The sequence below is a fragment of the Procambarus clarkii genome, chromosome 15 (genome assembly GCF_040958095.1).
Source record: "Procambarus clarkii isolate CNS0578487 chromosome 15, FALCON_Pclarkii_2.0, whole genome shotgun sequence".
NCBI classification, from domain to species: Eukaryota; Metazoa; Arthropoda; class Malacostraca; order Decapoda; family Cambaridae; genus Procambarus; species Procambarus clarkii.
In genome coordinates, this window is record NC_091164.1 from 28,929,063 (window position 1) to 28,947,481 (window position 18,419).

Consider the following 18,419-nt stretch of genomic DNA (forward strand, 5'->3'; position numbering starts at 1 on the left):
CAGCAGTAACTTGTAAAGGTCTCTCACTTCACCAGCAGTAACTTGTAAAGGTCTCTCACTTCACCAGCAGTAACTTGTAAAGGTCTCTCACTTCACCAGCAGTAACTTGTAAAGGTCTCTCACTTCACCAGCAGTAACTTGTAAAGGTCTCTCACTTCACCAGCAGTAACTTGTAAAGGTCTCTCACTTCACCAGCAGTAACTTGTAAAGGTCTCTCACTTCACCGGCAGTAACTTGTAAAGGTCTCTCACTTCCCAGGCAGAACATTTGTACGTTAACACTTAATATATTTACATACTTATCATTAACATATATAACATACATATAACCATATTGTTCGTGAGGAGCGCTTGCCTATGGTGAAACTAACATTTCTAACTTAATCTTTTTTTCAGTTGTAGAGCGAGTTACTCATGTAAACACGGGTGAAAAATTCCTTTCGTTAGAATTTATTGTACGTGAATTAAACATTTAAAGTCTGAACAGCGTTTGTCGCATATTTACAATTAAAGTTGAACATCCAATTTAAAGTAATTATTTTATGCATTAGGGTGAAGCGAAGAATAACAAAGCTAAGAATCGTGGGAGTGGTCATTGTGTGGGATGGTTACTGTCCCAAGACCCTGAGGTACAGCTATGGTCATTGTGTGGGATGGTTACTGTCCCAAGACCCTGAGGCACAACTGTGGTCATTGTGTGGGATGGTTACTGTCCCTAGACCCGTGAGGCACAGCTATGGTCATTGTGTGGGATGGTTACTGTCCCTAGACCCGTGAGGCACAGCTATGGTCATTGTGTGGGATGGTTACTGTCCCAAGACCCTGAGGCACAACTGTGGTCATTGTGTGGGATGGTTACTGTCCCTAGACCCGTGAGGAACAGATGGTGTAGGGTGTATTGTGTAGGATGTATTGGGAGGACAAAAGTAAACAAACATTGGACTTCACATCCCTGTGTGGAAAAATCCTAGCAGCTTAATTATTTTTTAATTTCAGTAAATACTAAATATTTCTTAATTAACTTTAATATGATAATTTTTTATCTGATTAATTTTCTTAGTTAGAAATAAGTTAGTTAATTAAGCAAGTGAATTAATTGAGTAGACTGTATGTACTGATTCAGCTGCCTGAATTTATTTCACATAATTGGGGGGGGGGGCAATTTGCAGCTTAAACCACTTTGAGATGGTTCCTTCTTAAACCACAAATTATTTACTTAATCTTCAAAATATAAATTATAAATCATACCACATATGGTGGTCTAATCTACTATTATTATAGCAATAATGAATTATGATTATAAGTACTATGTCTACATTATTGTACAAAAAAGAGGGCTTAGCTGTTCCTGTTAATGGGGGTCTGTTAAGGCTGTGTGATTGTAGCATCAAAGATGAATGTGGCCCTGCGCCTCTGAGTGCCTCGTAATGGCGGCTGTCTGGAGGCTTACAAAGCTTGGTGTACAGCTAGGTAATAAATTTGTAAAACGGGCCAACTGTCTGCTCAGCTTCTTGTCACTGCAAATCACAATTACCTGCCGAGTTTAAAGAATTAATACTGTTTCTCTCAACATATAAGTACAGGTAAGACATGGAATATGAGGGTGTTGAGCTGAGTAAAAGTACTTGTTAATGGGGGATTTTCATTCATTATAACCGCCTACCTATTTATGAATAACTATGGCCACTGTTAAACAAAAATACTTGGTAAGACGGATACTGGTGTTGCTGTGGTTGTTGAGAGGCTGTTTTGCAAGTTGCTCGCTTGTTGACCCATAGTTTGTGTGTCTAACGAGTTAAAACAGCTCATATGGAGAGCCACTCTACAGCATGTCCTGATGTTATTGTCTCAGTGTGTACGTGACGCTCCCCGGGGGAGACGAACGGAAATGTTTGATGGTTCTATTTATGTTTAAGGAATAGAGTATTAAGCTATATTCCCAGTGTTGAAAATTATATTCAGTCTTAGTGAACACTTTTTTATTAAATTTAAACACTAGACTGTGGTATAAACAGATTATGAGTTACTTAAATATGTGACGTCGATGACGTCACGGAATCACCCACTCTCTTTTCTTTAAGGGGATACTCATGTTACTATATGTGTCGGATTTCCGACATAATTCGGGGGGGGGGGGGAAGCACCCAGGTCGAAGTCCCAGTAAAGACTGCAATCACTTTATTCTTCTCCTTCAGAATTATAGTGCTGCTTTAATTTGAATTTACATTGTTGTGCTGCAGTCCTTTGGGGATGTACGTCCCATACTGGCGATTTGGGTGCTGGAAATCATTAAACGTCTTCTTTTCCTGCCAGTTCTAAAGGAACCAATTTCTGTAATGATTTGAGAGTAGTGTTGCCTCGGCATTTTACTTTCACTATTCTCAAGATGCCCTGGCTGTCTGGATGAACAGAGACTATTTGGACTATAGGCCACTCTGAGTGTGGCCCATTGCTGTCCACCAGAACTATGTCACCAGGGTTCAAGTTAATTCTGTTGTAGGGATTGTTTGCCCCGTAATGATACTCACTCAGAGCAGAAAGGTATTCTCGAGTCCATACGTCATTCTACCGACTTATCACCCCTGATAGATGTTTGAAACTTTGAACCAAATCACTCTCTCGGACATATGAAGGATCCTCTGGTTCCTCGTCCGTAAGGGACACATGGATGCGGTGTTTGTCTCCCATACATCAGATGAGCTGGACTTAATGGTTCACGCTGCAAAGCATCATCAGAGAGGTAGGTAAGTGGTCGGTCTTTAACTCGTGCTTCTATCTCTATAGCTACGGTTTGGAGCTCCTGTAGGTCAATCTTTTGGCGGTGTAAGGTTTTCCGTAGAGAACGTTTCACTGTACCAATCATGCGTTCATAGAAGCCTCCATGCCATGGTGCTCTGGGAGGTATGAATTTCCAGTGGCACTGCCCTTGATTAAGGACCGTGCGTACCTTTGAGTGTGTCCAGATTTTCCTCAGACATGCTTCTCTTGCCACTAAGTTGGACCCATTGTCTGAGATCATTAACTTAGGACAGGATCTACATGAAGCAAACCTGTGGAAAGCCTGTAAGAATGCTTCGGCACTCATATCGGGAGTCACTTCTAGATGGACTGCCCTAGTTGTGGCACAAGTAAAAAGACAGATATAGGCCTTTATTGGTTTTTGGTCCTTGGTGCCTGTTAGTGTTAGTGCTCCTGTGAAATCTACTCCTGTAGTCTTAAAGGGACGAATAAGTACAACTTGTTCCTTCGGAAGTGGAGGAGGGCCAGGATATGGACACACTCTGGCATCGTATCTCCGGCAAATAACACAGGATTTAATTATTGATTTTACTGTCTGCCTACCTTGGGGTAGCCAGTACTGTTGTCTTAAGTCTGTAAGAGTATCTAACACCCCACCATGCAGTGCTGTATTTGTGTATGTGTAACACAATTAGTTTGCTTACTATGTGGTGACGAGGAAGCAATATTGGATTTTTTGCTTCCAGATCTATGTCAGCATGCTGTAAGTGGCTTCCACATCTGATTATGTTATAATTGTCGGTGTCTAACCAGAGACTCAGATCATGTTGTAGCTTCTTATGAACATTGTCAAATTCTGTCCCGAATGTGTCTGTCTGAGCTCTTTTGACCCAGTACCTTAGGGCACTAGGGAATTTAGGCTCGATTCCTATTTTCTTTAGAAAATCAAACACTACTTAGGTGACACCTAGTAGTGTGTTCAGTTCAGAGAACCGAGTAGGATCAATTACCAAAGTTCGAGGTAGTTCTGGGTTCTCAGTAGAAACAGTGACATTGGTCACAATGACTTGTGGCTTTTGTTTAGGCCACTGGTCGCTGATTAGCCACTGAGGTCCATTGAACCACGTCTCGTCCTTTGTTAATTGCCGTAAGGTCAGGCCTCGGGAGAGATAGTCAGCTGGATTCTCTTTGGTGGGTTCATACCTTAGTTTATACCCTGCTGGCAACTCTCGTATTTCCTTAACTCGGTTACTCACTCAAGGATTCTTACTATAATTATTTTTAACTCACAGTAGCACTGCCTCATTATCTGACCATACCACTGTTTCTTCAAAGTGGATGCTGCTTAAGGCCTTGATCAGATAATGAGCCAATCTTACACCTAGCAGTAAGGCTGTTAATTCCAATTGTGGCAGTGATCTTTTCTTTAAAGGTGCCACTCTAGCCTTTGATGTGAGCAAATTGGCTTGCCCATTTGAGATCAGGTAAGTTACTGTTCCATAAGCCTTTCCTGAGGCATCACAAAATACATGTAGCTTAATAGGTTCTTTTGCATTTACTACTGTGTTCCGAGGGAACTTGACAGACTCTAGAATACTTAAATCTTTCACTAGCCCTTGCCATTTTTCTTGTAGGGCAGGTGTTAGAAGATCATCCCAACCTATCTTTTGTTGCCAATATTCCTGCATTATCAATTTTCCATTAATTAAGATTGTACTTAATAGTCGTAATGGGTCGAAGGGTTTGCTGACTTGTGAGACTAATTTTATCATTGTTAAGTTAGTGGTATCTGGCTCCACCGACTTGATTGTCAACTGATCCGTTGTCGTATTCCATTCGATGCCTAGTAGTTTTGTCCTCTTGGGGACCTGGTAGTCGGGAAATTCAGTTGCGATCAGTTTATTTAATATGGCATTATTGGAGACACACGACTGGAGAGGCATATTGGCTCCCAATAATTCTCGATAGGCCTCATGGTATATGTTCAACAGTTTACTCTCACTGCTGGTTGTTCTTTGAAAATTATCCACATACAAGTTTTTACTAATTTCTGTTTTGTTTGGGCTATTGGACTTCAAGTGCGTATCTAAGGTAGCTTGAAGCAGAAACGGTGAAGAAGTGGCCCCAAACAAAACAGACACAAACCTGTAAGTGATTAATTCACTGTTTGGATCGATAGGATCCTTGATCCATAGGAACTTTGTGTAGTTTCGGTCTTCTTCTTGGAGACCTACCCTAAGCAAAGCCATGCTGATGTCGGCCGTATATGTGTAAGTCCCAATACGGAACTTTAACAGCACGTCATATAGCCTTTGTGTCAGGCTAGGGCCAGTTTGAAGGCAGTCATTCAATGAAACACTACTCTGTCTTGTCTTAGGGCTACAATTAAATACTATCCGTAGTGGGGTAGTAGCAGAATTTTTCAGTACAGGATGGTATGGCAGGTAGTGTCCTTCCTTTGGGTTATCATTTGTGACAACTTCGATAAATTTGTCATCGAGTTGCTTCTCTATTATTTCATGGTACAACTTTAAGTTCTCAGGCTGTCTTTGTAAGCCCAACACCTGTGATCTTAATTGGTTTTGTGCCATAAAATTGTTGATGGGTAGCTGAGGGTGATTCAGCTTCCATGGTAACCTGACCCAGTATTGATTATCTCTGTAGATAACTGAGTCCAGGTATTGTTAGTAAGTCCAGCCGTCATCTAGGCTAGGTTGTTCAGGGACAATGCCGAGAGTTGCCAGGTCCCATAGCTTATGTACAGGTGGATCAAGCTCATCCTCGGACATGTCTCTGAGTTGCAGTGTGACTGTTCTCCTAGTCATGCAACCATTACTGGGTTGGCATGTTGGTGGTCTACAGGTGCGGGTTGTTTCAGTTGTAATACTGGGCCTGTTAGCAAATAGCCACCTGCAGATGGTAACAAGTTCATTCCTTGTTTTTCTTCCTTTCCTTTGATAAACTTCTGGTAGACATCTGATCCCATAAGGATTCCAATATTGGAAAGGTTGTCTGATGTGATTTTATCAGCCAAATGGATTATCTTTTCTCTCAGGAATTTGGCTGTTGTCCCTAGACCATATACATACAGGTCTGTTGGGAATCTATCTACTACCAGAGCTTGTATCGTTCAGACATAACCTCCTAAACGTACTTTAGGTTGAACTACCTTGAAGACTCGGGCTCCTGTGTTAGTCAAGAATCCTGCTATGTCTATTCGTGTCTCTCTTACAGGTGTGAGTTTCAGGGCATCTACCAACTCCTTTGAGATAAAAGTCATTTGGGATTCTTGGTCAAATAATCCATGTACGGTAGCTTTGGACTCCCCATTTTTAATGATCAATTGAGCAGTGGGTAGAGCTGATTTATGATCAGACCTTGTTGAGAAGACACTTATGTCAGGTAACACAGTACAAAGCTGTACTGAAGTGGTAGTTCCTTCCTCCTCCTGTGGTTTGGCAGACTTTGTACTTGAGTCCCCACAAAGTGCTGTATGGTGTTGACCTTTATGGCACCTATTGCAGGTGCGTATTTGAGTTGTACAGGTGTCTGGATTATGTGCCCTTATACACTTGGTACATTTACTTAACTCCTTGAATCGTTTTATGCGTATAGCACGATCGGGGTAAGCTTTGTAATAGAATATGGAATGTGGTTGTTCACAGAACACACATGGTTTCCAGACGTTAACAGCATCTTGGGGAGTCACCAACTTGAGCGACGCATTAACTGTAGGTTCGGAGGGACCAACTGCATATGTGCCTACACTGCCTTGTTTTCACTTAGGGGAGGGGGAAGTTGTTTTAGATTTGTTTGGAATACTGTTTGTACTCTGTTGTTTACTATTAGTGGTATATGAAGGTTTAGATGTCGCTTTTCCATCTGGGTTATCTCTTTGTCTTTCTATGATGAAATGCAAACCTTCTGAAATCTCCTTTACTGTCAGAAAATATTTGTTATATAAGACAAACAACTTATCCAGTATGTCACTGGGTAATTTGCGTTTCATATGGACTTGGATTATCCAATCGGAATCGTCCAAGTTGACTTTATTCTTAAGTGTCTTGAGCAAGGACTTAAGCTCCAATCTAAAGGCTTGGAGTAAGTCAGCTGTACTATTTGGAGGGTTAATATCCAACAGCTTCTGGGTTAGAAGTCTGATAGTCCTTTCTGGCTTAGCATAATTATCCTTAAGCAGCTGTACGGCATTGTCATAACCGTCATCAGTGTATGTCAGATTACAGACCACCTGTAATGATTCATTCTTTATGACACCTTGCAAATATGTAAATTTTGTTGTCTTTGCTACATTGGCATTAGAATCCACAGAATCGACAAATTTGTTCCAGAAGTTGTCCCAACTCTCGTCCTCTGTACCAGAGAAAGTTGTGATACTGAGTGATGGTAATTTGACTTCTGGTTGTGACTGGTTTTGGGAATCTGTGGCTGCAATATTTGTATTGGCCTTATGAATGGTTATTAATTTGTCAAAGTGTTTTAACTTTGTATGCATTGCATCTTCGTAATCTGCATTTTCTTGTATTACAATGTCCATTGCCTCTTCATTGATATTGGTGGTTGCGAGGATATCCTGATATTTCGCTATTTGTTTGAGCACATGTTGATATTTGGTCTGTGCAACCGTATAGTAGCCTTCCAGTTCTACATAATTAACTGGAGTTTGATTACTTAAATCCTCACATTTTTTGATCTGTCGGGTTAAGTGGCCCTTCATACCAGTGAGGGTCGCTTTTACATTTTTGGCAGTAGACATCAAGGCTGTATTTACTAGCCTTGTTGGACTGTGATTTGAACTGTTTCTGGTACTTGAGTTAGTAGAGCCACTAGTTTCCAAACTAGAGCTGCTAATCATTTAAGAAAATACACTATATAATCATACACACTATAATTTGAGAGGTAAGCCTGCATCAATGCTAGAATTTCCTCAAGTTAGCCCTTCATTATCACTCTTGGTTGGTACAGAAACACAGATTAACACTCAAAGGTGAAATGATTATAGTTAAATTAATACTATAGTTAAGGTAATATTATGTAGACAACACAATTCGGGTTGTCATGAGTACTGCATAAAAATATGTGCTTACTAGGTTGTAATATATGTTCAACTCTAGACTAGTGTAAAATTTTTACCCTTACACCAGGTTAGCACAATAAATTAGACTATGTTGCTGTACAACACCAGCCTAAAATGTCCTACCCTTGTGCAAGAATTAGTTGTAAATAATGTGGCATGCAGTAATTGTTACAGTATTGGTGCAATATTAAAAACTAATGTTTATATAACCACTTAAAATTATAAAAAGCATATACATTTATGAGTAAATTAGCCTCTTATCAACCTCTTGTAATGAAAAAGCACAATTGTTCTTTTGGTACAGGCCTAGGAACAATAATAGTGCTTGTTGTAAGTTCTGTTTGCTATCTGCCGAGATTGAAAAAGTTAGGCTAGAAAAATGTAAAATGTATAGCAATGTCTTCCTGCTATAATTAATGTATGTAAATATTGTGCTAATGTTATATATTTAGATCCTATTCAGGATCTTGAATCCGGTTCGTTCTGGACCATAAATTTGTGGAAAAATCCTAGCAGCTTAATTTTTTTTTTAAATTCTGTAAATACTAAATATTTCTTAACTGACTTTAATATGATCATTTTTTTCTGATTAATTTTCTTAGTTAGTAATAAGTTAGTTAATTAAGCAAGTGAATAATTAAGTAAGTAAGTAAGTAAGTGAGTGAACTGTATGTACTGATTCAGCTGCCTGAATTAATCTCACATAATTGGGGGGACAATTTGCAGCTTAACCCACTTTCAGATGGCTCCTTCTTAAACCATAAATTGTTTACCTAATCTTCAAAATATAAATTATAAATCATACCACATATGGTGGTCTAATCTACTATTATTATAGCAATAATGAATTATGATTATAAGTACTATGTCTACATTATTGTACAAAAAAGAGGGCTTAGCTGTTCCTGTTAATGGGGGTCTGTTAAGGCTGTGTGATTGTAGCATCAAAGATGAATGTGGCCCTGCGCCTCTGAGTGCCTCGTAATGGCGGCTGTCTGGAGGCTTACAAAGCCTGGTGTACAGCTAGGTAATAAATTTGTATTACGGGCCAACTGTCTGCTCAGCTTCTTGTTACTCCAAATCACAATTACCTGCCGAGTTTAAAGAATAAATACTGTTTCTCTAAACATATAAGTACAGGTAAGACATGGAATATGAGGGTGTTGAGCTGAGTAAAAGTACTTGTTAATGGGGGATTTACATTCATTATAACCGCCTACCTATTTATGAATAACTATGGCCACTGTTAAACAAAAATACTTGGTAAGACAGATACTGGTGTTGCTGTGGTTGTTGAGAGGCTGTTTTGCTGGTTGCTCGCGTGTTGACACGTAGTCTGGGAGTCTAACTAGTTAAATCAGCTCATATGGAGAGCCACTCTACAGCGTGTCCTGATGTTATTGTCTCAGTGTGTACGTGACGCTCCCCGGGGGAGACGAACGCAAATGTTTGATGGTTCTATTTATGTTTAAGGAATAGAGTATTAAACTATATTCCCAGTATTGAAAATTATATTCAGTCTTAGTGAACACTTTTTTATTAAATTTAAACACTAGACTGTGGTATAAACAGATTATGAGTATTGTAAATACGTGACGTCACAGTCACCCACTGTCTTTTCTTTAAGGTGATACTCATGTTAATATGTGTGTCGGATTTCCGACACCGTGCACAACCCCAACTATGGAGCCCAACTGGCACAAACTCAAGGGGTCACCGACTGTATACACGAGTCGCCATTTAATGTTATAACTCCAAAGTGGGGGGGGGGGGGGCAATTGGGAGTCTCATTAACCCGGCAATGCCTACTTGACCCAATTTCAACTAAAAGCTAAAGTATGTAGATTGACTGAAATGTGCCACATTTAACTTCTTGTTACACCCAATCCACCAAACAGGCGTATTTCCCCCATCTTTTCTCCATGGGAACATAGTCACTGTAGGCTTTACCATCAGATTAAGGAACAAGGGGACAGATTAAGGATTAAGGAACACATTCATTTCGGTACCAATCCTGCACATTCGTTTGGGCATCGACCCTGGGGGGGTGGGGGGAGCGCGCCCCTGGAGGTGCCCAAGCGTTCCCCCTCTCTCTTCCATCAAGGAGGTCACCAATGGGGTGCAGTTGATGAGACCATGCACGCTCTACTGAGTAGACTACTGAGGATCTCGTAAAGGGAAGCAGGACAGTAGGTACGGCTGTAACCATCACCTATTCTTCTAGTGACAATACTGGCAAGGTCAAAGGAGTGGCTGAGGAAAGATCAACAGGGAGAGACTAAGATTAACCTTGCCACCAGTTCGTCTTCCTAAGGTTTGCCAACATCAATAAAATGGTCAAGACCACACAATCGGCTTGAGAATGTTCCAGGAAGGACCGAAACGTCGTCGTCCCTTCACCTTCTAGTGTGTGGTCTGGTGAACCAAAATAAAACAGTCAATTTTAAGTGTCCTCTCCTTACCTACCAGAAGACCCAAGCGACGCTCTTTGTAGGAGGACAGGTTATGGCCAGAGCTCAACATAGAAAGCAATGGAACCTAATTTGAAGGATACTAGCTTGTTTGGCAAGGTAGGAAGCCAGTCCAAGTGATTTGTTTTCAATATACTATATGCGTTCAGTTTAAAACTGTAAAAGCTATAGAACAATGCCACCTACCAGTTCATATGTTTATGTAGAGTGCTGGCCAAGGGTGGAAAGCTCTTTATACGAAGCACTACCTTTCAACAATGTGTATGTGCTTGCGTCCGAATGTGAGAGAAACTTTTTTTTTTATTAATTTGATATTTACATGCAAAAGCATGCTACATAAATACAATAAAAACAAAAGACAAATAAACAGACCAACAACAAAGTACAAAGGAACAGAAAAAGAAGCCCCAAACCAACACAATCACATGAGTATCACATAAAGCCATAAGTACATAGCAACAAATACATAGAGAAAGACAATACACAAGGCAGTCTGAAATGGATGCCAAATCACCCACACTATACAGTCAATATATTTACAATAAAACAAAAGCCTGAAGGGCCCACAACATATACATAAAATGAGAATGCCTACACATCTTGTCTGAAAAATCAGCCCTAGGATACCTTATACAATACGCCTCCCACTCCGCCCGGTCATCCCGGGGTAAGGCGACCACTCGGCAGTGGCTTAGGGTGCTGCATAAAGTCCGGAATATCACAGATGAAACTTTGTACACTTTGCACCCACACAGCCGGCGGGTTCACGGGACCCAGCGGCACTGACAAATACGCAAGAGGCTGCGGTACAGGGGCTGAAGCCGCCGGGATCATTAACTCACGTTGCAGCTGCACATCAGACTGCGGGACATGGGGCACAGGCACAGTACCCACCCGGTGCACATCCTTCTTGAGAACCACCACTAGGTCAGGGCCTCTCCAAGTACCGCAGGAGGGGGCACCACCTTCTATTCTGGGGAGTTCACAGCAGGGGGCACAGGAGAGCACACAGGAGTCAACACAGAACCCTCAACAACTGAACCCACATCCTCCGCATGGACCTCCGCCATCACCACCACCGCCGAATCCGCCACAACATCACCAGGTACCCCCATCTCGCCGTCAGAAGACACGCAACTTGCAAACTGACCCACGTCCGTCCAGTTGGAACACTCTGAGGGCAAACCTAATGAAGAACGCCTCGAACGCTTAGGATCCGACCCTAGATCATCAGAACTCTCCACAACCACATAATCCACGACCCGTGAGATGCCGATCCGTGGCATGCCAAAGGACCTCAGCGGCAGTGACGGCATGGGGAGGGTCGGGCTAAGCACAGCAAGAGGACGCAACTCCCCATACTCCACCAGCAATGCAGGCAGAAGCGGCAGGTACGCCGAGACAGAAGCCCCAGGAGCACAGGGCATAACAGTCACGGAAGAGAGAAGCAGAGGGAGGCCGACGTGCCACTCCACACCCGCATTGACAGCACAAACAACAGCCTCTGAACACACATCCGAAGACGGCACAGCATTCGGCGCCTGACCTCCCCCAGGAGCAGGTGCCCCACCCGATGCATGGAGAGCCACAGCATTCAAAGACACGTCCACAGCCACAATCCTCTGAAGCCTCTTCAACAGATAGCAGAGAAAATCTTCCTCGTGGAATAAATTCACTCTCTCCAGGACACCCGCAGAGCACCAAGCAGCCAGGTGGCTCAACATCCCACAAAGAAAACACGTCCAGGGCTACCAGACATAATTCACACGGATGTAGAACCCCATGATCTTGTCAGATGATGGGATGTCTGACCGAAGCCACATTTCAAGGGTGAGGATGCCATTTTGAACGCCCCGCAAATAACTGGTCGAAATGACATTTATCCACACATGCACAACTTTCCTAAACTGCCCAAAGTACCTCCGCAGTAACACTCCGGAAATTCAATAGGAGCGCCATGAACACTGATGTACGTCGAAATGCTACTGCGGTCAGAGACATCAACCGAACCAGCGTTCCCTGGCAATTGGAATGTCCGCCCCTCAAACTGATGCAGAAACACCCGGTAAGCCTTTTCAGTAGCAAACTTCACCACCACCCGATGGGTAGTTAATAGCTACAATCCACAAACGGCAGCCCCATCCAGACCCAACACATCACACAGCGTCATCTCTACTGTAGGGTAGTCCACCTTGCAGGAAAACTCCAGTCCAACAGACTGAGCCCGAAACACAGAGGTAATGGGGCCCCCATCACACAGCACAAGGCCGCACTCAACCACCACGTCAACAACCAGCTGCTAGTTGGGCACACCAGAAACACAGCTGGCAGAAGTGACAAGACACGTCTGCTCACTGTGGCTGAAACTACCCATCTCTGCGTGAGAGAAACTGGTCGTTAGGCAGGTCAGCTCAATTTCGTCAACAGGTCAACAGTTAAAGTTCACAACTACTCTTCGTACAGTCAATAGGCACAATATTTTAAACGAATAGAAGAGTAATTCTAGTCGCTAATCATCCAGTTTGTCTTTACAGCAGTGGAGAAGAAACAAAAAAGTTATAAAATCTGAAAAATAGTACTCTGTAGCCCAGATGCTGGTCCTTACCGACCTGCGTCTATATTGAAATTCGGTATGCCACGACTAGTGCCATTGGTCACTAGTTTAAGGAAGGACATTTCTTGAACATATCAATTAAAAGCACAATCTAGAAATTATTTCTCACTTCCTTTTATCACGTATGCACATTCGTCAGTTTACAGGAAGTGAAAAGGGGGATTATAGATTTAATCTCCTTTATAGAGCGTCTGTCGCCACTGTCGGTAGTGTGATTATTGTGACACCAAGGAGCTTATGGTACAAGTTATCTCAATTATATAAAGTCCTGCATCTACAACATCATACATTAACCAGTAGAGAGAGAGAAAAAACATAATCTAGAAGGTAAAGAGTAATCATTTACAGGCCGGGTAACTATTGTCATTTTTTGTTTATTGAATCAAAACAATTTATTGGCGAATTGAATTTATTGATCGTAATGAACTGGCGTCAATACGGCTAGGAATATTATACTAGTCATCTGTAATGAGACTAGTTGTTATAGAGCCTAACATGTGCCCCTTCTGCAGGTGGCAGAGAGGTGTTCGAGCTGTTAAGAAAACTAAACTAAACCCCCGATACATACAGCTTCTACCATTTGATGAAATGACTAGTTGAATGGTATTTAAAACATAGCAAGTGCTAGAAATAAAAGCTAAGCAGCATAATTGCTGCTCAAAATTTATTAGAATTGTAGTGACTCAGTCTTAAAGCTAGGAGTTTGAGTCCATTTAATAAACTTATTAACAACTTTACACTTGCCATACTTGGAAAACAACTAATAGAGTTGAAAACGTTGGGCCAGCAAATCTAAAAATAGCAGTAATTCCTTTAAGTTTACAGAAAGAACATTGAGCGTTAGGAGCAAACTTACCGTAAGCATAAAGTTACCTTAACCGATTTTTTGTAGATTGATGTTTAGTTAGTATCTTGCGACTGATTATAGTAGAAAATTTAATTGTACTGGTTACGAATTTTTTAATCCTTTTTCTTTGAAACAAATACTAAAGAATGGTAATGCAGTTTTTCTAAGCATTTCCAATAACTAAAAAATAATAAACATTTCGTTATTTACCGGTATTAAAATCTTTATATAACGTTGTCAACTTAAACTGAACTTCCTTCTTTCCTCTAACAGATTTCATTTGTTTTTAAAAACAAATGAAATACGAAAGCATATTACAATAAAATCTTTCATTACAACTCAAGGTACACAAGCCTTTAAGTAACAGATTTGCAAGTTGTTCTACAGTTTCTCACTACCTTAACTGGAGACTAATCTAATTTGTCAAGAAAAGTTACGTGGCCCCGGGTGTGTGTTGCACACGGGGCCCCGGGTGTGTGGAGCGCACATAGCCCCAGGTGTGTGCAGTGCATGTGGCCCTTGGTGTGTTGCGCACATGTGGCCCTGGGTGTGTGTTGCGCACGTGGCCCCGGGTGTGTGGAGCGCACATAGCCCCAGGTGTGTGTAGTGCACGTGGCCTAGGTTATGTGTAGCACACGTGGTCCCGGGTGTGTGGAGCGCACGTGGCCCTGGGTGTGTGTAGCGCACGTGGCCCTGGGTGTGTGTAGCGCACGTGGCCCTGGGTCTGAGTAGCGCACGTGGCCCCGGGTCTGAGTAGCGCACGTGGCCCCGGGTCTGAGTAGCGCACGTGGCCCCGGGTCTGAGTAGCGCACGTGGCCCCGGGTCTGAGTAGCGCACGTGGCCCCGGGTCTGAGTAGCGCACGTGGCCCTGGGTCTGAGTAGCGCACGTGGCCCTGGGTCTGAGTAGCGCACGTGGCCCCGGGTCTGTGTAGCGCACGTGGCCCCGGGTCTGAGTAGCGCACGTGGCCCCGGGTCTGAGTAGCGCACGTGGCCCCGGGTCTGAGTAGCGCACGTGGCCCTGGGTCTGAGTAGCGCACGTGGCCCTGGGTCTGAGTAGCGCACGTGGCCCCGGGTCTGTGTAGCGCACGTGGCCCCGGGTCTGAGTAGCGCACGTGGCCCCGGGTCTGTGTAGCGCACGTGGCCCCGGGTCTGAGTAGCGCACGTGGCCCCGGGTCTGAGTAGCGCACGTGGCCCCGGGTCTGAGTAGCGCACGTGGCCCCGGGTCTGAGTAGCGCACGTGGCCCCGGGTCTGTGTAGCGCACGTGGCCCCGGGTCTGAGTAGCGCACGTGGCCCCGGGTCTGTGTAGCGCACGTGGCCCCGGGTCTGAGTAGCGCACGTGGCCCCGGGTCTGTGTAGCGCACGTGGCCCCGGGTCTGAGTAGCGCACGTGGCCTCGGGTCTGAGTAGCGCACGTGGCCCTGGGTCTGAGTAGCGCACGTGGCCCCGGGTCTGAGTAGGGCACGTGGCCCCGGATCTGTGTAGCGCATCTGGCCCCAGGTCTGTGTGGCACATGGCCCCGGGTGTGTGTAGGACACGTGTTAATACTCAAATTGTATGCGGTTGGGACATAACCAGTCACAGGCGAGTAGGCCTCTGACGTCATTCCACACACAGCCGGCACTTGCCGCCCTCCAAGCCGGCCTCAGTATTACACGAGACCAGAGTTAGGTAGGACTTTGGCAGGCCACATATATACCTTGTTATCTTTCTCAATAAACTACTGAAGTGATCTACTGTGTATTATCTACAATCCAGCAACGACATTACATCCAAAGAAGGTAACGAATACTGGTAGAAGCTGTGGGATTCAGAAGTAACTTCCTGAGCTATGAAATCTCAAGGGCCCACATCATCATGCCTACCACCACCGCCAAGCCGGCACCTGCCACCCAAGCATCAATATTCAATGATAGTGTACCAGTCCGGGGTCCTACCATCAATTACTACTCTAAGTCAACGTCTCAAAAGTAAGGCACAATATTTTCCTGTAAGAACGCCATTTCATCTGTGAGGGAAAAGGAAGATTCCCGCACCAGTCATTTTGAATTTCGCGTCACCTGGGAACCTGCGCCACCCACCACCACCACCCAAGCCCACATCAACATGTCTGCACTGTTCCAGCTATTGTAATCATCTTCACAAGTTTCAACTGTTCATCAGATGTGTGCAATTTATTGAGAAACAATTGATGGACTGCAAACGTCTGATTAGTGTCACCAGCTCCCACTCATGTCGCCACGTCGCCTCCTCTCACCACCACGTCAACCTCTGCTACACTGCTCTAAAGAGAACTTCTGCACACACCTGCATAGCAATTGACCTTCCTTTCACCATCATCGATATAATTATCGTCACACTCTCAACATCATTCCGAGTGTGGTATCCCCCGAGCTTCGTGCCACTGCCGCTAGGAGCGCTGCATGTCACTCCAGATGTAAACATACCCTGCATGTGCCTCTTCACTCCTTCACGATGTTTCTCCTATTTATCTACTGGCGATTTTCATGAATTGCACCCCCGAGATAAGTAATTGATAGATGAGACCTCTGTGCCAAGTTCTAAAAGTGATTTACATAATAATATCCATAATATCCTGTGAATTAACTATTCAGTGACTTGTTAAATATTAGAGTTGGTTACATATATTCCTGAGTCATTTCAACATTTCCTGCTTCTCACAGTAATTCTATTGTTCATTAATTGTGTTACTAGTGTTATTAGTAAATTCAAAGTTCAGAGAAGTAGGACATAATTGTTTTAGCAGTTTATTTTGCACAATATAAATTTGTTTTTGAGATTTCCACAAAACACAGAAAATTTTTGTTATTTCTCCAGACCTAACTTTGAAAATTTTAATTTCATCATTGTATTTTAATATTTTACCACAGCATTTTACGCATGTACCTATGTCCAGTTTGTTTGTGCTAAACCCATTTTTCTTGCATTGCCACTTGTTGTGTTGAATCATTTAATTAAATTTTGCAATTGCATTTTCCAGTTTTATTCTAAATTGCTGTGCTTAGCCTGGTTTAATTAATTAACATTCCTCTAATTCCAGCCATATTCCTACCAGATTGCAAATTTTATTCATATTTTTGCTTGTTTTAATTATTTGTTGCCTAGTACAATTTAATAATTTTATTTCTGCCATTTCCTTACCTTAGCCTAGTTTAATATTTTTTGAGTGTTTTATTTGTTTGTGTGTACTCTATTTCTTATGCCTAGTGCACATATTTAAAATTTGCATTCAACTGCCACTTCCTCGGTAGTGACAATGCCTACCACTGTTGCAACTTCTTCAGACTCAACTGGAACAATTGCTTGTCCTAATGTCCTGAGATCAGCTAAGGAAATGGTTATCCCACTTTTTGCTTGTGAATCCCGCTTATTAGAGTCATGGTTTAGAAAGGTTGAAGCAAAAATCATCACACATTTTTCCGAGCCTACTGATGCCGAATACTTGGCAATTGCATGGTCAGCTGTTGACACAACCAAGGGTGATGCACATTTTGTAGTTAATGAGAAAGCCATTGTTAGCCTCCAGTCTTCGTCTGAATTTAAGGATTTATTTCGCCGACACTTTGTTAACAAAGGAGACCTCGACCCGTATAGGTTAGTCAAGAAAATTGCCAATGCCACCATGCAGCCTGGTGAATCGGTTAATGCGTTTACTAGCCGTCTAGATCAGTATCTGTATGCCTTGGTGACTGCTATGCTTAATTCCTCATGGGTGGATAAAGACAAAATGCTGTCTCCAGAGGCTATGGCCAAAATGATAGCATTTGGAACTTTAATGCATTTTGCCCCGGAGCATACTAAACCCATCATCGAACAACAAAATTTTGGAGTCACACATGAAATTGGTAAAGTGTTTGAGGCAATTAACAGTGCAGCCGACAAACTGGCTCCCCAAAGTTCTTAACTGTTGCCATACTGTGATACTGTGAATGTAGTAACAAGCTCTCAGCATCCTCCCACAAACTCTCAAAACTCTTGGTTGCAGAACTGTACCCATGGTCGTAGCCTGCAGTCAAATTTGCCTCCTCACAAGTTGTCAAGACGCCATAGCCCACAACCATCCACTCCCTCGTGTTGGCATTGTGGTAAGATTAACCGCTTCGCAAGGGACTGTTGGTCCGCTCCTAGATCATCACCCCTTAGGCTACTCTCTCGGCCCCCTCGTTAGGCTAATAACCATAGGCTCCTGTATTGCAAGTACCATAAACAAATTGGTCACCACTCTGCAGATAATAGAGCTAAGCAAAGGATATCCCCACCTTATAACTCCCACGGTCAGTCTTAGCGAGGCGCACAGCGTCCAAGACATTATCAGAACTCGTATAATTACAACTCCCAGCACAGCTATAATGCAACTTCTAATTATAATACTCAGTCACAGAATGCTGGAGCTCAGAATGTTCACTCCATGTGAACATTCTTGGGAAACTTCCAAAGCCATCCGCTAACCAATTCAGGTTAGCCAGTCCTAGTGCCCTCCCTTTGTACTCAGTAGCTATCCAAAATAGATCTGGACACTGACTCTAGCCCAGTTGTAGATGTTGACGGAACCACAGTGAATTTGACCCAGACGAGACGCAGATATCCTAGGCAACATAAGTCACAAGTAGTAACTGGTCCAGTTTCAAGTGATGGC

General features: G+C 43.1%; 1 protein-coding gene across 1 annotated transcript; it reads right to left on the reverse strand.

The window, feature by feature from the left end:
* Positions 1–2,610: 2,610 nt before the first annotated feature.
* On the reverse strand, positions 2,611–5,329 carry LOC138365042 (uncharacterized). Its single transcript, XM_069325144.1, has 2 exons — positions 4,209–5,329; positions 2,611–3,292 (listed from the first exon to the last, which is right to left on the reverse strand). The coding sequence occupies exons 1-2, from the start codon at positions 5,327–5,329 to the stop codon at positions 2,611–2,613; spliced, it is 1,803 nt and encodes a 600-aa protein (XP_069181245.1).
* Between the last annotated feature and the right edge of the window lie 13,090 nt (positions 5,330–18,419).